This window comes from Aquila chrysaetos, chromosome 7, assembly GCF_900496995.4.
Source record: "Aquila chrysaetos chrysaetos chromosome 7, bAquChr1.4, whole genome shotgun sequence".
Lineage (NCBI taxonomy): Eukaryota > Metazoa > Chordata > Aves > Accipitriformes > Accipitridae > Aquila > Aquila chrysaetos.
Window position 1 is genome coordinate 8,160,241 of NC_044010.1, and position 20,647 is coordinate 8,180,887.

At 41.4% G+C, this 20,647-nt stretch overlaps 1 protein-coding gene across 4 annotated transcripts in view; it reads left to right on the forward strand.

Moving 5' to 3' along the window:
- The first annotated feature begins 698 nt into the window (after positions 1-698).
- Positions 699-20,647, forward strand: part of DCBLD2 (discoidin, CUB and LCCL domain containing 2) — a 58,100-nt gene continuing 38,151 nt past the window's right edge. For 2 of the 4 annotated variants that reach the window (XM_030020144.2, XM_030020145.2), the window contains exon 1: positions 12,238-12,663. In XM_030020144.2, the coding sequence (XP_029876004.1) occupies positions 12,525-12,663 (139 nt within the window). In that variant the 5' untranslated portion in view covers positions 12,238-12,524. Of the gene's footprint in view, positions 814-2,177; positions 2,231-12,237; positions 12,664-20,647 lie in introns of those variants that run through there. The other 2 variants (XM_030020146.2, XM_030020147.2) reach the window with 2 other exon arrangements.

A 20,647-nucleotide genomic window follows, 5' to 3' on the forward strand; every position in this document is an offset into this window, starting at 1 on the left:
AAGTCTCTGATTTACAGTGATGAAGAGGCTGATTTATTCAATATATAGTCTTTTCTTCCCAATGAAAAAACATTTGTCTCATTTTTTTTCAAGACACATTGTACCTATTCTAGCAATGCCTACTTTATTCTTTAAGGCTAGAACCCTACCCCTTGAATAATCCTGATAATTTCCAATGGGGCAAATTTAGGGCACGATATTCTGAGAAGACATAACAGAATCTGACCCTAAAAGAAAGGCAATGAATTCTACTGAGGGAGGTGAATTTTTATTGTATTACGAAAGGGTGTGCTGGTAATTGCGGGAAGAAATTCAGGGTAAAAAAAAAAAGGCTATCAGGAAAAAATATATTAAGACCAAAATACATGACAGTCCAGAGACATCTTCCAAAGGGAATCTTGGAAGCAGAAAAGCCTTGTACTTTTGAAAGCAGATTTGACAAAGCAATAGAATAGGTCCTGCATTTTTAAGCTGGCTAGCAGAGATTTTTTCCATCTGTAGCTTCCATGTGTCTGTGTTCCCTACCTCCTCTTTCCCTGACAGATGTTCTACTCCTCATTAAATAAGGAAGTAACAGCACCCTTTACTGACTGTTCCTCAGTTTTCACCCATAATTTAACCCCAGATTTCAAGTACTGCTGCACTGCTTTGCACCTATTCCACTGAGATTAATTCCAGCTAATTTCTGTCTTTTAGGTACTGTTACTGTCTGTGGCTCAGCAAAAGAAGGGAAGGAGGAAGAAATGCTACCTACTGTTCAGCAGTTCTGTGAATGAAAAAACTTACTTTTAAGGCTCAGCTTGCAACCTGTGAGTAGGACTCAAAACAAAATGGTTTTTATTAGTTCTGTTTAATATCACATACTGAAGTTTGAGGCACCAATGGTAGGTGATTGATTTTTGTAGAACTAGTTCCCATATCTCTAATTTCTTTACAATCTTTCTGTGTACATTGTTAGATTTACATGCATTCCCCCCTCAAACATTAGGCTGGAGTCATTCTTCATCTTCCAGGGTTAACTAATCTATCATTAGATAAACCCATGCAGATCCATATGAAATGTTTGCTTTTAAAGCCAAGCTTCTTACATCAGCTTTTGACATTTTATTCAGTTGGACGAGCTGATTAATTGTCTCAGCATTATACATTTGCTTTGCAATGAATACTAAGCAGATGTTATACTGGCTTGTTGCCCCACACTGAGCATGAAGAGGTAAATCCTGCGAGACCTTGCTTTTGTTAGTAGGTCAGTTACCAAAAGGTCAAATAGTGTCTCTTAGACTGTTTCCTACATAAATATGATATTGATTAATCTTAGATATTTTGATTCAGGTCTTCTGGGAGGGGCTTTATATTACAAGTACAAGGCCAAAACCTGACATGTCAGACTAGGCAAAATGTCTGCTGACTGTAAGGGCAATTTTTTCTGTGAGGGTTTCCAGGTTGAACCAGCTGTGAGTTGCTCTCATTATAGCTTGCATTTTCTCTCTCAGCAGACATGCAGGCGAAGTCTGTAGGGAGAGGTAACGTCTTTTCATCAAGTCAATGGGATGTAACGAAAGAATGTTTCAGGCACACAAGTCCCTCTTTAGGTCTGAAATGGAAACCACAAACTTCAAGCTCAATACAGAGTGAGAAGGGAACAGTTTTTCCAAAAAATCTGGGTAAGTACCCCTAGGATAAAAGGAAATGTTAGCAAGAGAAGAGATGATAAGCCATACATAAGCATTTTCCTTCAACATAGGCTAAACTTCAGAAATGAACCCACTGAAACAGAACTACATCTGTTTGACACTGGCAGAAGAGAATCAAGTGCATTGTTACAGATTTCAGAAATGGGCCTGTGCCACAAAGTTTGAGTCAGATTTGAAGTTTCCCAAAGTTCATGACGTTTTCAGAACCAGGGCTCTTGGGCCCTTCTCACGTAGTTTACAAAATGGAGGCTGTAAGCCTACATTATCTGTTGTCCTGGGACAAAGATTTGGGACTGCTCTCACGGATAGAAATAGAATTATTATCTCTCTACCTTCTGAAAATCCAATGGAATTATTAATTTTATTTAATTTACAGATGTATTAATTTTAATATATATATATGTGTGTGCAATTATTAATATATTAATTTGTTAATTCCCATGTGTTTTTTTTTTCTTTTTTTCCCCAAAATTCTTTCTCCAGTCTAGCCAAAAAGAAGAAAGAAAATAGAAAACCTACACATTAATCCCATACAGGTAAAACTTGATCTGTTTCAATGGATGCAAGATACAAATATTCACAATGCTCTTGGGTCTTACAGCCATCTCTAAGGCTCAGGGACTAGCTCCAAAGTGAATCTCTATTAATGTCCAGTATACATCCTTCAAATGAGATTTTATAAAATAATTTTGACTATTTATGGTATTTAAGTACTAGAAGTATGATATTATCATTTTTATGGCATAAAGTGTTTGACTGTAAGCTACTTCAGCTAGAATGGCACAATTATATTGACACAACTCTGCTGGTCAGAAAAACCTTTTCCTTTAACTGTTCTTGTCCCACAAATTCCTGGGAGCTTGGTTATTTAGCTTAAGCTGAAGAGAATGGATTCAGCTCTGGAGGTCCATGGTTCACTGTCTGCTTTTAAGGGTATGACTAATATTTAATTCAGTATTTCATTCACCTCTTTAAAAAGACAAACATAAAATGACAAAGACATAAATATAACTAGACCATCTTCTCTATTAAGTTTATATTCCTGATAATTGCATGTAGGTTGTTTATATTTCTTTCCCTAAGCATAAATATCGTCGTTACTTGCATTTCATTAAAATAAGTCCTTCTCTGGCTTAAAAACCAATGCATCTTAAGCCTGTTCATTTAAACTATTGAGAGTGTATATGCACTAAAAGCCTAAAGGTAATGAGACTTTTACTTATTGAACACCTTTTATATCCCCAGTGTATCTGTCCCTCTGTAAGCTGAGTCTCAATTGTGACATAAAGTGGTTTCTAACCGAATTCATCGTCTTCCAGTTGACTGTACCCTTCCCCTTGAATATGAATTTGCAAGCAAGAAAGCTATTGAAAGGTCAAGGGATAGAAAGAAGCAGCACCCTGAACAGAATGGCACTTATTCCTTCTGCCGCTTCAAGTTACTGACGTCCTTGCTGTCTCCATGCATTTGTTTGCATAATAGAGGTGATCATCTGGCCTTTATTAGAGCAGATTGAATGTAAATCAGTTACTGAAACATAAAATACATCCTAGGGAACTCTCTGCACACTGGCATACAAATGAAGGTCCTAGTGCTGCCTAGAGACACTGGAGGTGACAAAAGAAAAATATTAGTGTTGCTGATGGACTCTCATTGTTACAATTTGTATAGGAGGCTACAGAAGGATTTCACTGTCTTGGTGAAAGTGTTTCTTTTAGTTCATCTCCTTTCTCCCATTGCTGTAAAGTTTAAGAGACTGGACTTCATATTTCAGTATATAACTTGCCAGCAAAACCATCCGCATTTTTGACACCCTCTTGGACTGAACTGGACTCCAAGCTGGGAGATTTCTGCTTACATTGAGATATAATCATGTACTTAGTGGCCTTATTTTAAGCACCAAACCTAATGAAAAGACCCTCCTGATCTGCAACATTTTACTGAGCCATTCTGCTTAGAATATATTTCCAGTTTCTCTGGTAAGATGCTATTTTCCTTCTCAGTACAAAAACAGCTACAGGCTTTTATTCCTAACATTTAGAAATAAACAGAAAAGTATCGACCACACTCCTACTCAACCTTTTTGACCAGGATTCCCTACCTTTCATTTTTGTTAGAGCAGGCTAGGATGCCATGCCTGCTCTATCACTTAACAGAACTACTGCACATACACAGTCCAGGAGTTCCCAGGAAAAAGTCACACATCTATGTAGCCGTGCCTCCTTTCAGGAAGCCTGTCAGTTACTGCTCTAACCTTCTGATGATCAACATGATAATCCCTTTCCCTTTAGGTTTGCCAATAAGATATGATTTAGTGAACCTTTTTCTTCCCATCTGCTGCAACTGCCTGTCCAAGTTCTTCATGACTGTCTCCAAATCAATTTTCACTGACATTTGTCTAAGTCACATCTCATTCGCAGGAGAGATTGACACTAATAGGTTGCAGTCTCGCCTAGCAACTAGCATCTTGCTCATGAAGTCTTGCATGAAGCACATTGGGGCATGTGTTGGCAGAGAAGCTGTGGCGTTGCACTTTAAGGGTAGTGTGTGTCATATTTGCCTCATATATCTGAAAATGGAAAGGAGCTAGGGAACTGAGTATTGCCAGTCATAAATTTCAAAAAACACAAGGGCTGAAAACACAATGCTATTTTAAGAAGATGTGGAGTCAGGGAGTGCGAGTCTTTCTTCTCTTTTGGTTTTATCAAACTTGCTGGCTGATTTGGGCCATCTTTTAAAATTACTTCCACAATCATAATGGCCAGAAACTTACTCTTTTGTAACATCTTTTATCTCTCTCTTTTTTTTTTTTAAATTTGGTTTTTGATTCTTGAAACTCTTGCACAGTCATCCAAGTGCTGGCAACAACACAAAACACCACAAATTTCCTGGGTTTATAGTAACTGGCAATGCCATTCTCCAGGGAGAAGCATTAGCCCCATGCATAAAGCTTGGATTTCAAATAAAACAGCCCTATTTCTTCTTTAAACTTGATCATATGCTCTCATTTTCATCTATGTCTTTATTAGTATAGTACAGTATTTCTTTTACAGCTTTTAATATTTTTAGCTTTCCTCCCATTTAAAATTACAATTCTCTGCTATTTCAGTTAAACGCTACACCAATTTTCTTGAAGCTGAGTCATTTTTGCCTGCAGTTCTAGCTCTGTATTTCATCAGCACCAGTTAGGGCTGTCCATCAGCAGCACATTACTTGAATCTGTACAAAAGATATAAACGGCTTTTTATCATTGATCTGGTGATTCTAGAATATATTTTCACATTTTGATTCTCCTCTTTTCACTACAAATCATTTTACTCATCACAGTACTGATGTGGTTGCAGGTCAGCTCAGCTCAGTTTGCTTTGGTGGGACTACAATCAATCAGACAAAAAAAATTAGGCTGCTCTCCAAATTCTTTATCTGGAAGAGACAAAGCTGATACCAATATGCCCATGCTCTGATTGACAATTTTAAGAGCAAGCAAAGTATAAACTCTTGAAAAAAATGAATTTATTTGCTGTGGAGATTACTAATCTCATCTGCAAAAACAGAAGAATGCCTTTATTTCTGAAACAGAAAATTTTGCTTGAAGTTCTTCCTTTTGGATCTTAGCTTCCAGATATTGTCTTCACAGGTGCCAGATTGTAGCATTATAGTCTCACTTCAAGTTTCTGTTTACATCTGAGGCTCCCCTGTAAGACAGCATTAGGCACAAATATATTACAACTAAACATTAAGTTGTTCTCTGACATAGGTGTATGGACATAGTATTTTCTTTAGGTTGGATATAAAGGCCTGAAACATGTGACACTTAACTCCTCTCTTTCACCTTCATCAGGGTGAAAGAAAGGGTGCTCTTAATTATTTTCCTAATTTCATAAATGTGATCGGTTGTCCTCGAGCATGTAAATATATCAGTAAGGACCTGAATCTTTTGAGGAGCCAGACATCTAAAACTTTTCTACTTACTGCTGGTCAATGAGATTGGAAGCAGGAATCAGTGTAAAATCAAATTATGATTCAACCTGGTACAGTGACTAAAGTAATTCAGAAGCAAGAATGAGTAAGGATGCAGGCAGAGAAGAGGACTAGAACTATCCAGGCAAGATACAGAATTTGGAGGAGGTGCACAGGTCGTGAAAGATTGTTTCAACCTGGGGTTTGCATAAAAGAAGCAAACCTAAAAAAGGCAACTAAAGTCCTGACAAAAATATAAAATATTGAAAAGAATGTGGAGAACAATACATTAAGTATAAAATAGAGATGAAATTTATGGAAATAATTGAATCAGCAGGCTCATGGTTCCTGATTCAGCAAAATAGCTACAGACTTACGTGTGCTCTTCATTCCCATGATTAAAATCCCGCATGTGCTTATGTGCTGAATTAATCCTGTAGTAATCATAGTCTCCTCCTTCAGCTCTCACTGAGCCATAGAATTCACTGCATCCATGGAATTTAAACTGCTTGGTACTTCAAAATACAGCTTTTATTTAAGAGTACCAAACCCATAGTTATGAGACACAATTCATCTTTAACGTTTTTCTAACTGTTTTTACTTGAAGGATCTTAGTAGTACTGGGCATTGATCCAATAAACATGAACTCGTTCAAGGGTAGGAGGCAGTATGAGATCCTCCCTAATATTTTCCTTCTATATGTTACCATGTTTAAATAAGCAAAAAATAGCTTAATTTTTTTCCCCAGCAGCCCTGAATTGTTTCACATAAACAATGCAGTAAAAATGTAAAAGATAATTGTTCTTGGAATTTATGCTACCATTTTTCTCTGATAATGACTTTAGGCATAGTAAAATTAACAGATGTTTCTTACCAAAATAACCCAGAACTAAATGTTATGTGTTTATTCTCTTCTAAAACACAAACCAATCAGCAACCAAATAACTCTAGAGTGTCAAATAAACGTGCTTTATGTACAATCATGAGGCTCCTATCTGAAGTGAATTAAAAATTAATCTTAGGTAAATATATCATGGTGGTTTTGTAAATGTGTTTCTGAGGATGAGATTAATTACATACTTTGATATCAATAATATACAATCAATACTCATTTTCCTTTCTAAAAGGATGAAATCAAATCCATTCTGCAACTGGGACTTTGTTATTCTTAAAAAAAATCAGCATAATAGGCAATTAAAATGGGAACAAAGAAAAAATTAAAGAGAGGAGTAGAAGGATTTTTACTGAAAGCTATAACAAAAAAATCCCAAATGAGATGAAAATGAGTAGCCAAGAGCAACAAAAGCTAGATCCTAAGACCTAGATCCTGCAGTCTTTTAGTACCACGCATTTAGCTAATGCCACAGAGCATACTGGAGGATTCTGGAAGTGTTTGCAAGATCAGGCACCAACCATTCAGCTTGGCTGTAGGTTAGTAGTAACAACAGTTAATAAAATAACATTTGAAATAGCATGTAAACTCCTGAAGCTCCAGAGATGTTTCTGTTCCATAGAACTCATGATAGCTTAAATTACCCACAATTTTTAATGGGTTTTCTTTGGATATTTGATTTAAAATACTATGGAACCATTCATTAAAATGTGTTTTCCAACAAGCAGAATTATGGCAAAGGAGATGAATAGCTTTTTCAATAAAAGTTTCTTTTTTAATTAAAATACTTTAACAATTAAAAATAGTAAGAAAAGGGTGGGGTTTTGTTCTAGTGTTGTTGTAGCTGTTAAGTTATAAAGCTGTATTTCAATGAATAATCCTTTTATATACTATGAAGCCCGGACAGTGTTAGAGATGGCATGTTTTTTCCATGGCATACGTCAAACCCGCCTGCTGACCGGGGTCCAGTTATTCATGGGCAGCACACTGGATCTATCCACTCTCAGGTAAAAGGGCTACTTACCTAATGAACACGGAAGATAAAGATTTCCTTTAACATTAAATGATCTTCTTAGAGTGGCACCAAGACACCCCTGTATTGTGGTAAAGAAGTTTGCTTTTTCAATATATCTGCTGGATGGTTCACTGTGTCCAGGAGTGTTTAGTCCAACACAGCTTCACAAGAATACTAGGAAGAACTAAAACAGAGTATTAGACCTTACTCGGGTCCCTCACTCTGGAGTGAACTTTATTCTTGTTAAAGCCTTGTAAATTCTAGAAAACATTTTGGCTAAAGAAAATTCTGCAATTTAGTTTAGTTTTGAGTATTATATGCTTAAAATTATTTGCACACTGAAGTATGACGTCTCAGCAGATTGCAAGATCTAACCTACATACTGGACTTTTTAGAAAGCACTTCCACAAAGTTAAAGTGCAATAGCGAGGCATTTGTCTCTTGTTTCTCTGGTGTTAAGACCTCTGTATTTATCAGCCAAATTTGACTATACTGCCACTGTAGCTGTAATCTAAACAACTCTAAAAATATGCTCATTAAGCAGATAGCATAATTCTTTTGGCTGGAATTCCACCATAAGCAGTGGAATTTTTCTGGAAAAAGAGGTAAAGTGATCTAATAATTCAATGGATAGCAGAGAGAAACTGTGAACCTGAGTACAGATCTGGACTTGCTCACGAGTGATTATCTGGGAACAGTGCTAGTAATAACCTTCAGGTGTCTGCTGACATCAAAAAGGAGACATGTGGCCTGTAGATACACATACAGCACTTGTATTTAGCTGGGTGGGTGGGCCTTTGTATTTACTGTCACAGAAAAAATCTGGTGCATATGTGACTTTTAGAGATTTAAGGAATAAGAAGGTGGAGGAGCTAGCAAAGATCTAATGTGTTAATATCATGAAGGAAGACAAAAACAGGTCTAATCAGATCAGGTTGATAAGGGCCACATCCAGGGGAGTCCTGAACACCTCCAAAGATGGAGATTCTACAACTTCTTTGAGCAATCTGTTCCAGTGGTTGACCACACTCATGGTATTTTTCCCCCCTTTTATCTGGAATATGGAATTTACCATGTTGCAACTTGTGTTAGTTGCCTCTTGTGCCATCACTGTGCACCTCTGAGAAGAGGCTAGTTCCATCTTCCCATCCTGTCCTGCAGTCAGGTAGTTATAGGCAGCAACAAGGTCTCCCCTTAGCATTCTCTTCTCCAAGCTGAAGATGTCCAGCTCTCTCAGCTTCTCTATGTGCATCATGTTCTCTAGCCCCTGACCATTTTGGAAGCCTTCTGATTGACTCTCTCCCATTGTCAAAATTGTTCTTGTACTGGAGGGAGCCCAAAACTGGACACAGTACTCAGATGAAGTCTTATGAAGGATCACTTCCCTGGCCCTCTTGTTAATACAGCTCAAGACGCTGTTGGCCGCCTTTGCTGCAAGGGCACACTGCTGGCTCATATTCAAATTGTCCACTAGGACGCCCAGGTCCTTTTCTGCAGAGTTGCTTCCAAACAGCCCCCAGCCTGTACTGTTGCACGGGGCTATTCCTTCCCAGAGGCAAGACCTTGCGATTGCTCTTTTTGGACTCCAGGAAGTTCACATCAGCCTGTTTCTCCAGACTGTGGAGCTCCCCCTGAAAAGCAGCCCTGCCCTCCAGCTGAATTCAGCTTTCGAAATGCAGTAAAAGAATGTAAAAGCTAGAGAGCGACGATGTGAAAGAAGCCTTGTGCATCAGAAGCCTCTCAAGGGAAATGAGAGAACCAGATGGAGATGATGGTTTCATTTACCTCTAGAAGTTACTCGCAATGGGAAGGAAACGTTACAGAAATGCTTAGTTGGCTAAGCATTCTTCTATCAGCAGTAAGAAGTTGGTTTGACCTTCTCTCTTACCACCTTGAAAAAAAAAATTGTGCTGATTTCTTAAGATGTGTTGGCAACTTGCCTTATGATATCGGTATCATATGATATTATGTTTGGTTTTGCTTCCCACAATATTTTAATTCTGTATCTGTTTCAATTTGATGACAAGGACAGTTCTAAGTCACAAACTAAAATGGAGTCTTTATTATACAGTTCTGTTTCCCCCAGAGGAGATGCCTGGGAACTCTAACACACTGAAATGTGCAGTACTCTGCAGCTGGTCTATTTAAACTCATTTTGTGCTGAAATCTTCTTAGAAGAAGGAAGATTCTGAAAGCCAGGGAGACCATCTGGATTTATCCGATTCTTCAGATTTTTTTGTTGCATAAAAAGCGTGTATCAAGACAAGCCATCCAAACAGTTGCATTGCTAATGGAACTGTGTTCCTAATTCTTTGGCTCTGTAGATTCCATAAATCTTTAAGGCTTTTAGTGTATACAACCTTTCATAGTTTGTCACCACTTCCATCAGGATGGTGTTCCCTTTGCAAAATATGTAACCTAGGGCTCCACATAAACCATTTGTGGTCAGGGAATGTGGCTTTGGGACAAACTTCCGAGACAGATTAAGCAAATTTGGCCTCTGGCTGCTTTTAGGAATTCTGCAAGTTATCACACCCCTTTTAGAAATCAACCCTCTTGCAGATCCAGATATCCTTTTTACATGGAAAAATAAAAACCTTTAGAACAGTCAAATCAAGCTAAGAAAACACCCCACACAGCCTGCCCAACAGAAAATAACACAGGAGGAAACCTCTGTCAGGTCCACCAGAGACTGTTACTGATTTATGTGTAGGATGTTCAGATGCTCCTGTTAATGCATGGCACTACTAAGCCACAAATTACTCAAGGACTGATTTTTCCAGTACACAACAAATACCTCTAATGATTAGTGATCTTAGGAATGTGCTTTCTGTAGTACAGAAAGGATGCTATTGTAGTGATATAACTGCTTCACGTGACCTGTGACACGAACTTCTGCGTCTGGTGAATGGAAGACAAAGGAACGCATATAAATTACTTTTGATCCATCTTCCATTACGTGTTGCAGGATGTCTTTGTGACTATTACATCTTACAAGCTGACTTAAAACAACCTCATCTCAGATATCCTTCCATTGACTTTGCTTTTATTGGGGTCTCTTTGTGTGTTACTAAAAATGTTTCAAAAGGGGAAAAATATGAAATGTACTAAAATCCTCATGTTTAACATTCCCTAAATGTAGGAGAAGCTACCTTCTGGCAGCTGTGGCACAACTGTGAGCCAAACAAGCAAAAAATGTGCATCAAAATTTTGCTCTCTGTAGTCTGAGCAACCACGTCTATCCTGGATTCTTCCATGATTTGGCACAAGTGGTATGGTTGATATGCTCAAGGAAGGAGAGATAACACTCTGCATGTTTCTTTGTGAAAAAAGCCTTAATAAACCCTGAGCATAGACTTGGACATGGTTCAGTTTTCAGCATCTTAACAAGGAACAGTAATGCTAAAACAATTAGTAAACATCATCTAAATAGTTCTTCAAGCAACTCTGTGGGTTGGGTAAGACCGATTACCGAGATGCTTTTCCTGCCATTTTGGTGGAGTCAGCGCAGGACACCACTGGCCAGGAAAGCAGTATCTGTGTCACAGGGCTGTTCGGGAGAGGAAGTGGAGAACAATTTCTTCCTTAAGACACTTTTTGCAGTGGAACCGCTGGAGCCGGACACCACCAGGACACGGGGTTGACTTGCAACAGCCCCACAGCAGAAAGGATGAACCATGAGGCCTGTACTGGTAGACCGGATAATCTTTGGAAGCTCTGGAGTCCCAAGTCCCTTCTGCTTTGTGGTGAGAGCGAGCGTGGTCAGTGGAGGGCTGAGAAGGCTTCAATTCTGAAGCTGAAAGAAATGTGAAATGATATTTGTGTGGGTGCTGCTCCCACCCTTCCTCTCGTCTCTCCGACCTTGCGGGGAGGAAGCTGGGCTGGGACTGCGGCTGTGGGAGCATGGGCACGGTAACATTTTGTCAGCATCTGAAAGTTACATTCCTTTCATCTACCACTGAAAAATATGTAACGAGGTGCTCCCTTCCATGATGATGATGATGGTATTACAAAGGTGATTCTTTGATCCTACCGGTGCTTAGGGTGCTTCCCCCCCCCCCCCATATGCTTTCTTGACAACCTGGGGGAACTAATTCAGTACAATAACAGCTACCGTAAGCCTCTGTAAATGTGCTGTTTTGCCTTCTTGTTGTAAGACTTCAAAGTTACTTTTTTTTTAAAGTATCTATTCCCCACGGGTGAATTTAGCCTCCTAAAGCGAGCCTCTCCGATTGCACACTGTAAATGTTCAAACGCTAGATGACGAGAACTAAAACTGCAGTGGCTTGGGACTTCGTAGCCAATCCCTTGCTTTTCGAGAGCTGAATTAGCATTTGCGTGCGGAGGTCTATGACTCCAGTTTATCCTCTTCTGTTAGCAACAGCCGTACTCGTGTTTCCAAGGAGTTTTGTTTTTCCAGGCAATTTTGCCTCACTTCATCTCTACTTTGGGGGGAAAAAAAAAAAAAAGTGAACTATTCTCGGCAAGGAGGCCGGAGGTGGAATACCGAGGAAATTCAGGGGGGCTGACGCCCGCGGGGACTCACTCTCGGGGCCGTTAACCCCGAGCAGGCCGCCCCGGAGGCGCCGCCCCGCACGCCCCCGCAGCGCCCCGGGCGCGGTTGGGGACGGGGACGGGCCGCCGCGCTCTGCGGGGCCGCCGCCGGGACCCCGCGGCTCCCCCGGCGCCTGGGGCTGCCTCTCGGCGGCCCGCGGGGGGCGGCAGCAGGAAGCGGAGCGGTCCCGCCGCCGCCGCCGCCGCCGCCGGGGGCCGCGCCGCGCACCCGGAAGCGGTTGGGCCGGTTGCAGGGGGCGGTTGGCGGCGCGCGCTGGCTGGCTGGCTCGCAGGCGCGTCCCGCCGGCGGCCGCGGGGCGCAGGGCAGAGACGCGGCCCGGCCCGGCCCGGCCGCCCCGCAGCCCGCGATGCCCTCGGACTGCCGGCCGCGCTGGCCACGCCGCGGGGCATGGTGAGCCCGGGGCGGCCGCTCCCCGCGGGGACCCGGCAGGCGGCCCCTCTGCTCCGCCTCAGCCGCCTCCTCCTCCTCCTCCTCCTCCTCCTCCTGCTGCTGCTGCCGCTGCCGCCGGGCACCCGGGCGCAGAAAGGTGGGTGCGAGAGCGGGCGGGCAGGGGCAGGGCGGCGGCGGGCGAGCCCCGCTGCCCGGCGCGGCCGGGGAGAGGGGAGGCGGCCGGGCGGGCGAGGGAAACCAACCCTCCGGGAGCGGGCTGCGGGGAGAGGGAGCCCCCGCCTCCGGTCTCCCGCCCGGCATGTGGCCCCCCGCCCCGAGCCTGCCCCCTCTCTGGGCAACAAAGGGCGAAAGAAGAGCCCCGTTCTTGGGAACCCCCTTTTCTTCGTCCCCGCTCCCCCCCCGCGGGGTTGCTCGTCCCGTCGGGGAGCGTAGGGGCTCCCTCAGGCGGCCCCCACGCCCCCCAAGTGTGGGGGCGGTTTGCCGGGCCTGGGCCGCCGCCCCCCAGCTCCGGCCCCAGGGGGAGGGGGGGGGGGGGGGGGTTCAGCCGGGCGGGGCGCGACCGAGGGGACAGGGGAGGGAGACGCTGGGCTGTGGAGGTGGCTGGGGGAGCACGGGGGCAGTCCGAAGGCGGAGGGTCTGCTGGGGTTTGTCGTCTTGAACGACGTCCCGAGTCTGGGGGAGGCTGCCCGAGCCGCGGGTGACCCCCGGGCTTCTCCTCCGCAGGCTCTGTGTGAAGTGGTGGGAGGCGGGTAACGGGAAGATTCTGCTTGCTCTGCAAATAAACTTACCCGCGCCCGACAGTATGTAGAAGCGTATATAGGGGTGAGAGTCGGGAATGTGGGAGAGACAGTGTTGTGTTTTGTTTTGTTTAGAGAAATCGGCGAGATTTCTCCTCCCCGGGTGGAATTGCTGATTAGGCTTTAGCACTTTAAAAATTACGAGGTACAATTTGGTCACTTCATGGCAGGAGATCAGAGGATGCCACAGTAACTGTCACTTTGATCATATGCTTGGGAGAAAGTGGTGGGAGTGAATGTTTTGACAGCATCTTGAAACTTTCGCGTCTGTGAATACAGGGGTTGAGAAGAGAAATTTTATGGTTTTCAATTCCGCTTGCTTCTTGCACTGGTCTTGCTTCATTTCGGGAATTCAACTCTGTTTTCACATAACTTTCTGTACATCTCAAAGAGAGATGGAAGTGTATTTGAATATCACAAATGCTGCATTTAAATGCACAAAGGGAATCGGAAATATATGCACTGTACTGTTAAGCATACATTTTAATTAATTTTTTGAATGGAAAAAGGTCAGAGATGTGTCCATAGAGCAAGCTAGTCACGTCGACTTACCTTTTCATCTTATTTCCAGCTAATTGCATTTAATTTTAAATATGTTCCTATAAGCATACAAAGCTAATGCTAATAAGCATTTGGCGTACCTGGTTTTGTTTTGTTTCAGTTTATAATGGAGGAGGAGAAGACCCATTTGCTTTTGAGAGGAAATTGGGCAATTTTACCGTTTAGTCTTTTGAAGGCTGCTGCTGAGTGAGTCAGGCAGCAGCAAGGCGTTAGTTCATGCTGTAGGAGCATCACACTCTAAATACTTGTGCTGACCTGACACTTGTCTGACCTTTTGGTGAGCAGACTGATTTTGTTATTCTGGGAGAAAACTGAAATAATTGGGCGGGCGGGGGGAGGGGGGAAGGTGAGGAGGAAGAGTCATAATTTTCCTCCAGATTATTGAGTTGAATTGGCTCAGCTGAGTGGTCAGAGGTGTGCTAGAGGGGGTGGGGACCATGCAGCAAGAAGTGGGACTGCGTGGACAACAGGCTTTTAGGTAAGCTGTTCGCTTTATCTTACTGTACTCTGAGAAATGGCTGAAGAGCTCCTACCCAGGATTTCGATTTATAGTGTCCGTCTAGTTTAACGCTTGAAGTTTGCACAGAAGTCTCGCTTTTGAGCAGGAGGGGAACCTCTTTATTGACAAGCTTCATTTTATTTGGTAACAAAAAGCAGAGCTTGTTTTAAGGTTAGAGTCTCTGGTGTTGTTGAATACAATGCTCTTCAGTATGAGAAACTGTTGGAGCATCTAAGAAAAGTTCTGCTTGTGAAGGACTGTTTCCTTGCCAAAATATTCTCATTTATCTTATTCCAGAGAAGGTTGGGGAGCCCATATCCTGTATCTTTAAATGCTGGCATAGTTCTAATTTGGGTAAGGAGTCCCATACAGAAATGAAATTGCTGTCTTGCTCATGAAGGTTCTGCACAAAGCTGTTAATAAATTAATGTATTAAATAGATGCACAGGCTTCTAAGAGAATATGTTGATTGCCAATGAAAGTACCCAAGGCTTAGGAAATTCCACAGTTAAAGTTGCTTTTAAGCTCTTTTACAAAAACACTGTAAGGGATACTATGTAGGAACCTAGCCTCATTCGTTATGTTACAGAGGTTGATCCTGTGTTAATAAGCAACGTTTTCTTTTCCACTGTTCAGCAGCTCTAAGCCTCGCATACTGTGGTATTTAAATCTTGTTCTGAAGATAGAGTGTTTTCATTTCTCACATGCTTTTCTGTAGAGCACCTCCCTAGTATGAACTGGTTTAAAAATAACAATATGGTTTTGGTCAATGTGAAACTTGTTTTGAATATTGGGTCAGATGTTCTTCTCTTCCCCTTCCAGATAGCTGCAAACTGAGGAATGAAAAAGCGCAGGTACTGCTGTGGTGAATATGCTTTTCACTTAGTAGCCCACTGTATTATCTTGTAGGATTCGGGTGGGATTTTTTTCAGTCTATCATATTGAAAATCACTCCATGTATGTAATTCAACATTCGTTGGTCAAAGTCTTGAACTTGAGTGTCTCTCTGTATTGGAAAATATGAGCGTTTTGTATGAGGTTGAACACCTTCAGAAACACTGAAAAAGGCGCCAACAGAAAAGTACCCAGTGCTGCATTTCATACAGTTGCATGCATCGGGGACTGTCCAGCCCATGGCTGTGCAAGTCAGCTCTTCTGATTTTGAAACAGTTCTGTAGTGACTCTAGCTCCTGGTTGGAAGGAAATTGATATTTGAAAAATACTTAAAGTGTTTTAGTTGTTTTTCATGTAATTAAGCAGGTGTGAATGAAAGCAAGCCAGCACCATATACGCTTCCTGCTCTTTGTGGATTGCATTTTGAGAAACAGTGCTCTTAACAGATGTTCAGCTATTGACATAAATTCAATATGGCCTGTTTGCTAGTTAAGTTTAACCTTTTTTTGGATGTAGAGAAACATTATAAAACAGCTAAGAGGGAAATGGTTGCTTAGCTTTCATCAAAATAGGAGTTGAGTAATGTCTCAGTTATTTTGAAGGTATGAAGATTGTAGGGTCTGCGGAGCAAGAACTTTGTTATCACACGTGTAGTTTGGTAGTCATCTGTTGGGATTCCTAGTGGCTACTGGTTTGCATATGAAACTGGAATAAAGCCTTAAGTTAAAAATAAACTTTGGGTTTTTGAAGGGGATACCCAAGTGATTTGAAGCAGATTTGTTTGCAACTTTTTCTTTAAAAAAAAAAAAAAAAAAAAAAATTGGATGCTTGTTTTTGAATGTGATTGCTGCATTTTGTTCTAAACAAATACCAACCCATAAGGATATTGTTATATACTCAAACCTCGTTGAAGAAAGTTCAAGAAAGTGATTCATTGCTGTAGCTTAAAAATGTTTGCTTCAGTGTAGCAGAAAAAAAGAATTTTTGAATGTATGATGCTGAGTTACCATGATCTGAAAAGCTAAGCGAAAGAACTAATGGCTCTGTGTACATTGAGCCTAATGAAATGGTTTTCCATGGCCTTTAGTTACGTGATTGAACTGCAGCATTTCTGGATCTGTTGTGTGTTCCCTGTCCTTCTTCAGTTCCTCTGTGTGCCCTCCCCTTCTCTCCGCAGCGCTCCTGGTCTCACCTCTGCTTGTCCATCCAGCAAGGCAGTAGACAATGGTGGCTTTGACTGTGGTCAGTCCAGAATAAGGCACATGCTGATCCATCAGCCTAGCCTCTGCCTTTCTGTAGGATCTGAAATACTTCATGATCACTCAGATGTTGGTGACTGAAACAAACAACTGTAGTGACTGTGTTGTGACTTCCTGGCCACTTACTGTGCAGCGGTGTCTTGGTGCCTTTTGTCACCGAAGTTGGTGCATTTTGCTTGCAGTATGCTGAGTTCAGAATTTCATGGGACAGGTGGGAAGACTAGAACTAGCTGTGTGATTTTGTGAACTTTGTTTCCTTAAACTTTGTTTCAGACTTGGAAATAACTGTCTTTCCCTTTTGGTCACTAAGATAACCTTCCAATTGTGAACTTCAAGCCTGAAAGGATCTAACAGTGTCCTCCAACCACAGGTTTGGAAGAGAGGTGGCTTGATTTGGGGAGAAAGAAGTGGGCACAGAGAAGGTGGCTCTAACTACTTATCCATCAGCTGGGCAAGAGTGGGGGAGAGGGAGACAGGCTGTAGCTTTTCCTTAGATGTCCTGGAAGAGATGCTTTCCTTCTGAACAGGGGACTGACAGAGATTCCAGCTGCCAAGGTAGCCCATTGCAGGTGTCTTTTTCCTGCTGTGCAGAGCTCCTGGCATGTGAATATAACGCACTACCACATATGAGCAATTGCCATGTGTTACCCTTTGTACAAGTGCCATTTTCTGCTCTTGCTAAATTAGACTGGGTGGTGTCTCATTGCCCTTTGTATCCATTGTACTTGGCTGGGCTCATCTAGGAGGAAGAGAGTCACAGCTAAACCCATAAGGAATTGTTTTGATTCAAAAGACCCCCAGCTCTTTGGATGAGAGATTTATTATCCTCCAGATTAACATTAGAATAAGTGTTTTATGATGGAGAGGGCAGTGCTCTATTGAACTATTTGGTTTTGCTAATAGGACAGTTTTACTTAGGAATGCAGAGTGCTTTGAAGATGCAATTGTGCAGAATACAGACTCTTGAGGATTCAGGGATTTGGTACCATGTAGGCAGGAGTGCTGAGGCAAATCCCCTTCATCTTTGTGCTGAGAAGTACGGAAGAATTTTTCAAGACCGGGGCTTAAAGTTCTGCCAGGCTTAGCTGACATGTCTGCTGATTCAGGTTTTCTGATGCTCTTTTTCACTTCCCAGCATTGCACCTTGAAGATAGATGTAGTGAGGAGGAGGAGCAGTGCTCTAGAGAATTGTGTGGAGGAATGATGTTCCTGGGGGGAAGTGAGCTGGTGTTGGAAGTATAGACCTAAAAATAGTGAAAATTCTTTGCTTTTGAAAACAAGAATCTCAGCAAAGTTATTTTTCCTCCTCCAGTTACTGAACCTTATTCGAAGAGGTTAAGTGGGTCTGGTGGGCAGAAGGTACATACATGTGTTCTGCAGAGCTGTCCTTTCTGTGAGGTTGCCTTGCAGTACTGATTCTGTTGAGCCCAGCTCCATCTTTGGGAGCCTTTTGAGGTTGTGGTAGCCTAGTCCACTCCTCTAAAGAAAGCAGGAATCACCATTTTGTGTAAACACTCTTAGAGTTCTCATACTTGATCCCAGAATGTATTGCATTTTGCTTTGGATTTAAGCAGTACAGTGCACATTGGTTTTATATATGTGTGTGTGTGTGTACACGGCTATAACTATCAAGTATCTGAGCTAGTGTTAGAAAGGTAGCATAAATGTTCTTTCAGAAGCTTGTATGCTATTACCGCGTGCATCTCGAGCCAGTGACCTCCTAGCATATTAGTGCGGTCTTTAGGAAAATTATTTTCCTGTTACTGAACGGAGATGTTCAGCTTTCAAGATTTGGAGGAATGTTATTCGCATAAGAGAAAAATAATCGGTCTCCTTTTCTGCAATTCTGCCACCTGCTTTATGCTCTGGGAAATGATGCATTAGATTTTTAATGTGATCACTGCTGTTCTGTATCATTTCAGTCATCAGCTAGTTAAGTGCTGCCTTGAATGCATCAGCTTTGATAGCTCAGATAATCATCAGTTCAAATGCAATCCTTGTTGGAATTGCTGCTCAACGTTTTGGCAAATGTTTCTATATTGGTTATTTTATCCATATTTTGAAAGGTTTTTGAATAAGCTACTGCGTGCCACCCCCACTTTTGTAGCTGCACCCCGTGCTTTGGAGAAGCAGTTAGGATTACCTGCAATTTGTTTTGTAGTCAAAGGATTTCCCTCTCCTCCTGCATTTTCTGGTTAAGAGTTGCTTTTAGATTACTTTCTTTAATCAAATATTATGGAACATCCGTGGTCCTTTGTTTTAAATAGTGGTATAGTTGAAATGATTGTCCAAGCATAGACTGTGGATTTGTTACTAAACTGAAGTTAGGGAGGATGGGGGGCGGGGAGGAGCAGTAGTAATGTTAATGTAAAAGGCCAGGTAGGGACTTGTGTTAAAGTAGGATCTGTAGAATTTCTAGTGCTGTTTTTTATACAGAGTGGTGGCTTATTGTCTGTGAAGCCTGTTCGTTAATGTGGTAAGAATGAAATACCAGATTTTGCTAAGCTTTATGCTTTGCCTTCCATTATTTGAGGCAAACAGCTTGAGCTGTGCTATTCATGTTCTAGTTGAGCTTGTTGCTTTATATTTGAACACTTTTTATGTTATTTGAATTAAAAATTATACTTGAAAATGTGATAGTGATTTGACATTTGGACCACAGAATAGCATTAATTTTGAAAATGGTTTTTGTTTGAAGAATTCTTTGTCTAGTGTTTGAAAAAGAAAACAAACACGGACCCTTGGATGAGTAAGAAATGTTTAACCTGTGCTGTTTATTTTGGGGCATGTAATTTCTGCTGTTGCCCTGCATCACCACTTAGTTTCCCTTGGTGAAGAGTTGTAAAAGGATAACATTTCTTTATGGTTGCTAAACTCTTAAAAAATGAATTTAAGGCAGATAGTTCATACCTGTTTAGCTACTGGTATCTCAGTTATTTCAATCAGTTGGATCTTGGAATTGATACGCAGGCAGTTGATAATGCTTATGGCATTTGGATGCTTCGTGTTGGCATTTCTTACAAAATGTCTGTGTTTATAGTTGTCAGTTCTGTTTGGGTTAGATTATTTTTTCTTTGCAAATACTGGAATAAAAATAATTTACCGTGAGTTAGCAGTCTGTAAACAGCTGATGGGTGCTGAAGCTCAGTGGTTAGTTATCCCTTTGACTTTAGTGACATTAGTTGCACCCTGAAAATCAAGCACATCAGTGTTTATCTTTGACACTAAGTGACAACTCATGCTTCTAAATATTTTGTTGCGAGTTTGCAGTGAGATTGTGATTTGAGTTGACCTCCCTAGCTATAAAACATTTGAAATACTTTTACGGTAACAATGTACAATATAATACTAAGTGCATGAACCATTAGAAGTGCAAGGATTCTTAGCAGCTATTGGCAATTGTTTTAATAAGGTAAATCCTTTTGAAGAAGAAGGATTCCTGGAAGCAGAATATGTGTAAATGGGGGCTGAATATGTACTTGTCAGATGTGCTTGCTTTTAATTTTTGCTGACATGAAGAGGATGTTTTGGCCTGTTTACTGGTCTCTGTGTACGATAGGGGTGTTCTGCATTTTGACTCAGGTAGTCATTATTTTCTTAAAATTATTTGACTGCTGATCTTAAGAACCTCTGTTCTGAGTACCTTACTGAAAGTATTAAGTTTCAAGTTTTTGACTGAGTGAACTTCTGTCCTATTAGTAGAAATTCCATGCATCTTGTTTTCGAAGGGTAACACAATTAGGAAAGTTCCAGTTCTGCACCATTGTTATGATAGCATACATAGCTGTTGCATTAGTAAGTGTTTTTATGTAAGCTGAATAAAGTTTATGAACTTAGTTGTGTCATTCTTGGCAACAGTAATATTGAATAATAAGGAATTCACCCATATGCCATAAATAAAGTAGGTGTATTTTTTAAGAATATCTTAGAAACAGTGGGTTTGGTGGGGTTTTTTTGTTTGTTTGTTATCCTCTCCAAGTGTTTAAAGCATGCTAGCTTTAGAAATAGTTAAAAATTGTCTCTCTCAAGATACCTTTAAATCAAGCCTGAAAACTTTCTGGAAAGTTAAATTTAATGCAATATCCTAAATTCCCTGTGGTTAGAATTGTG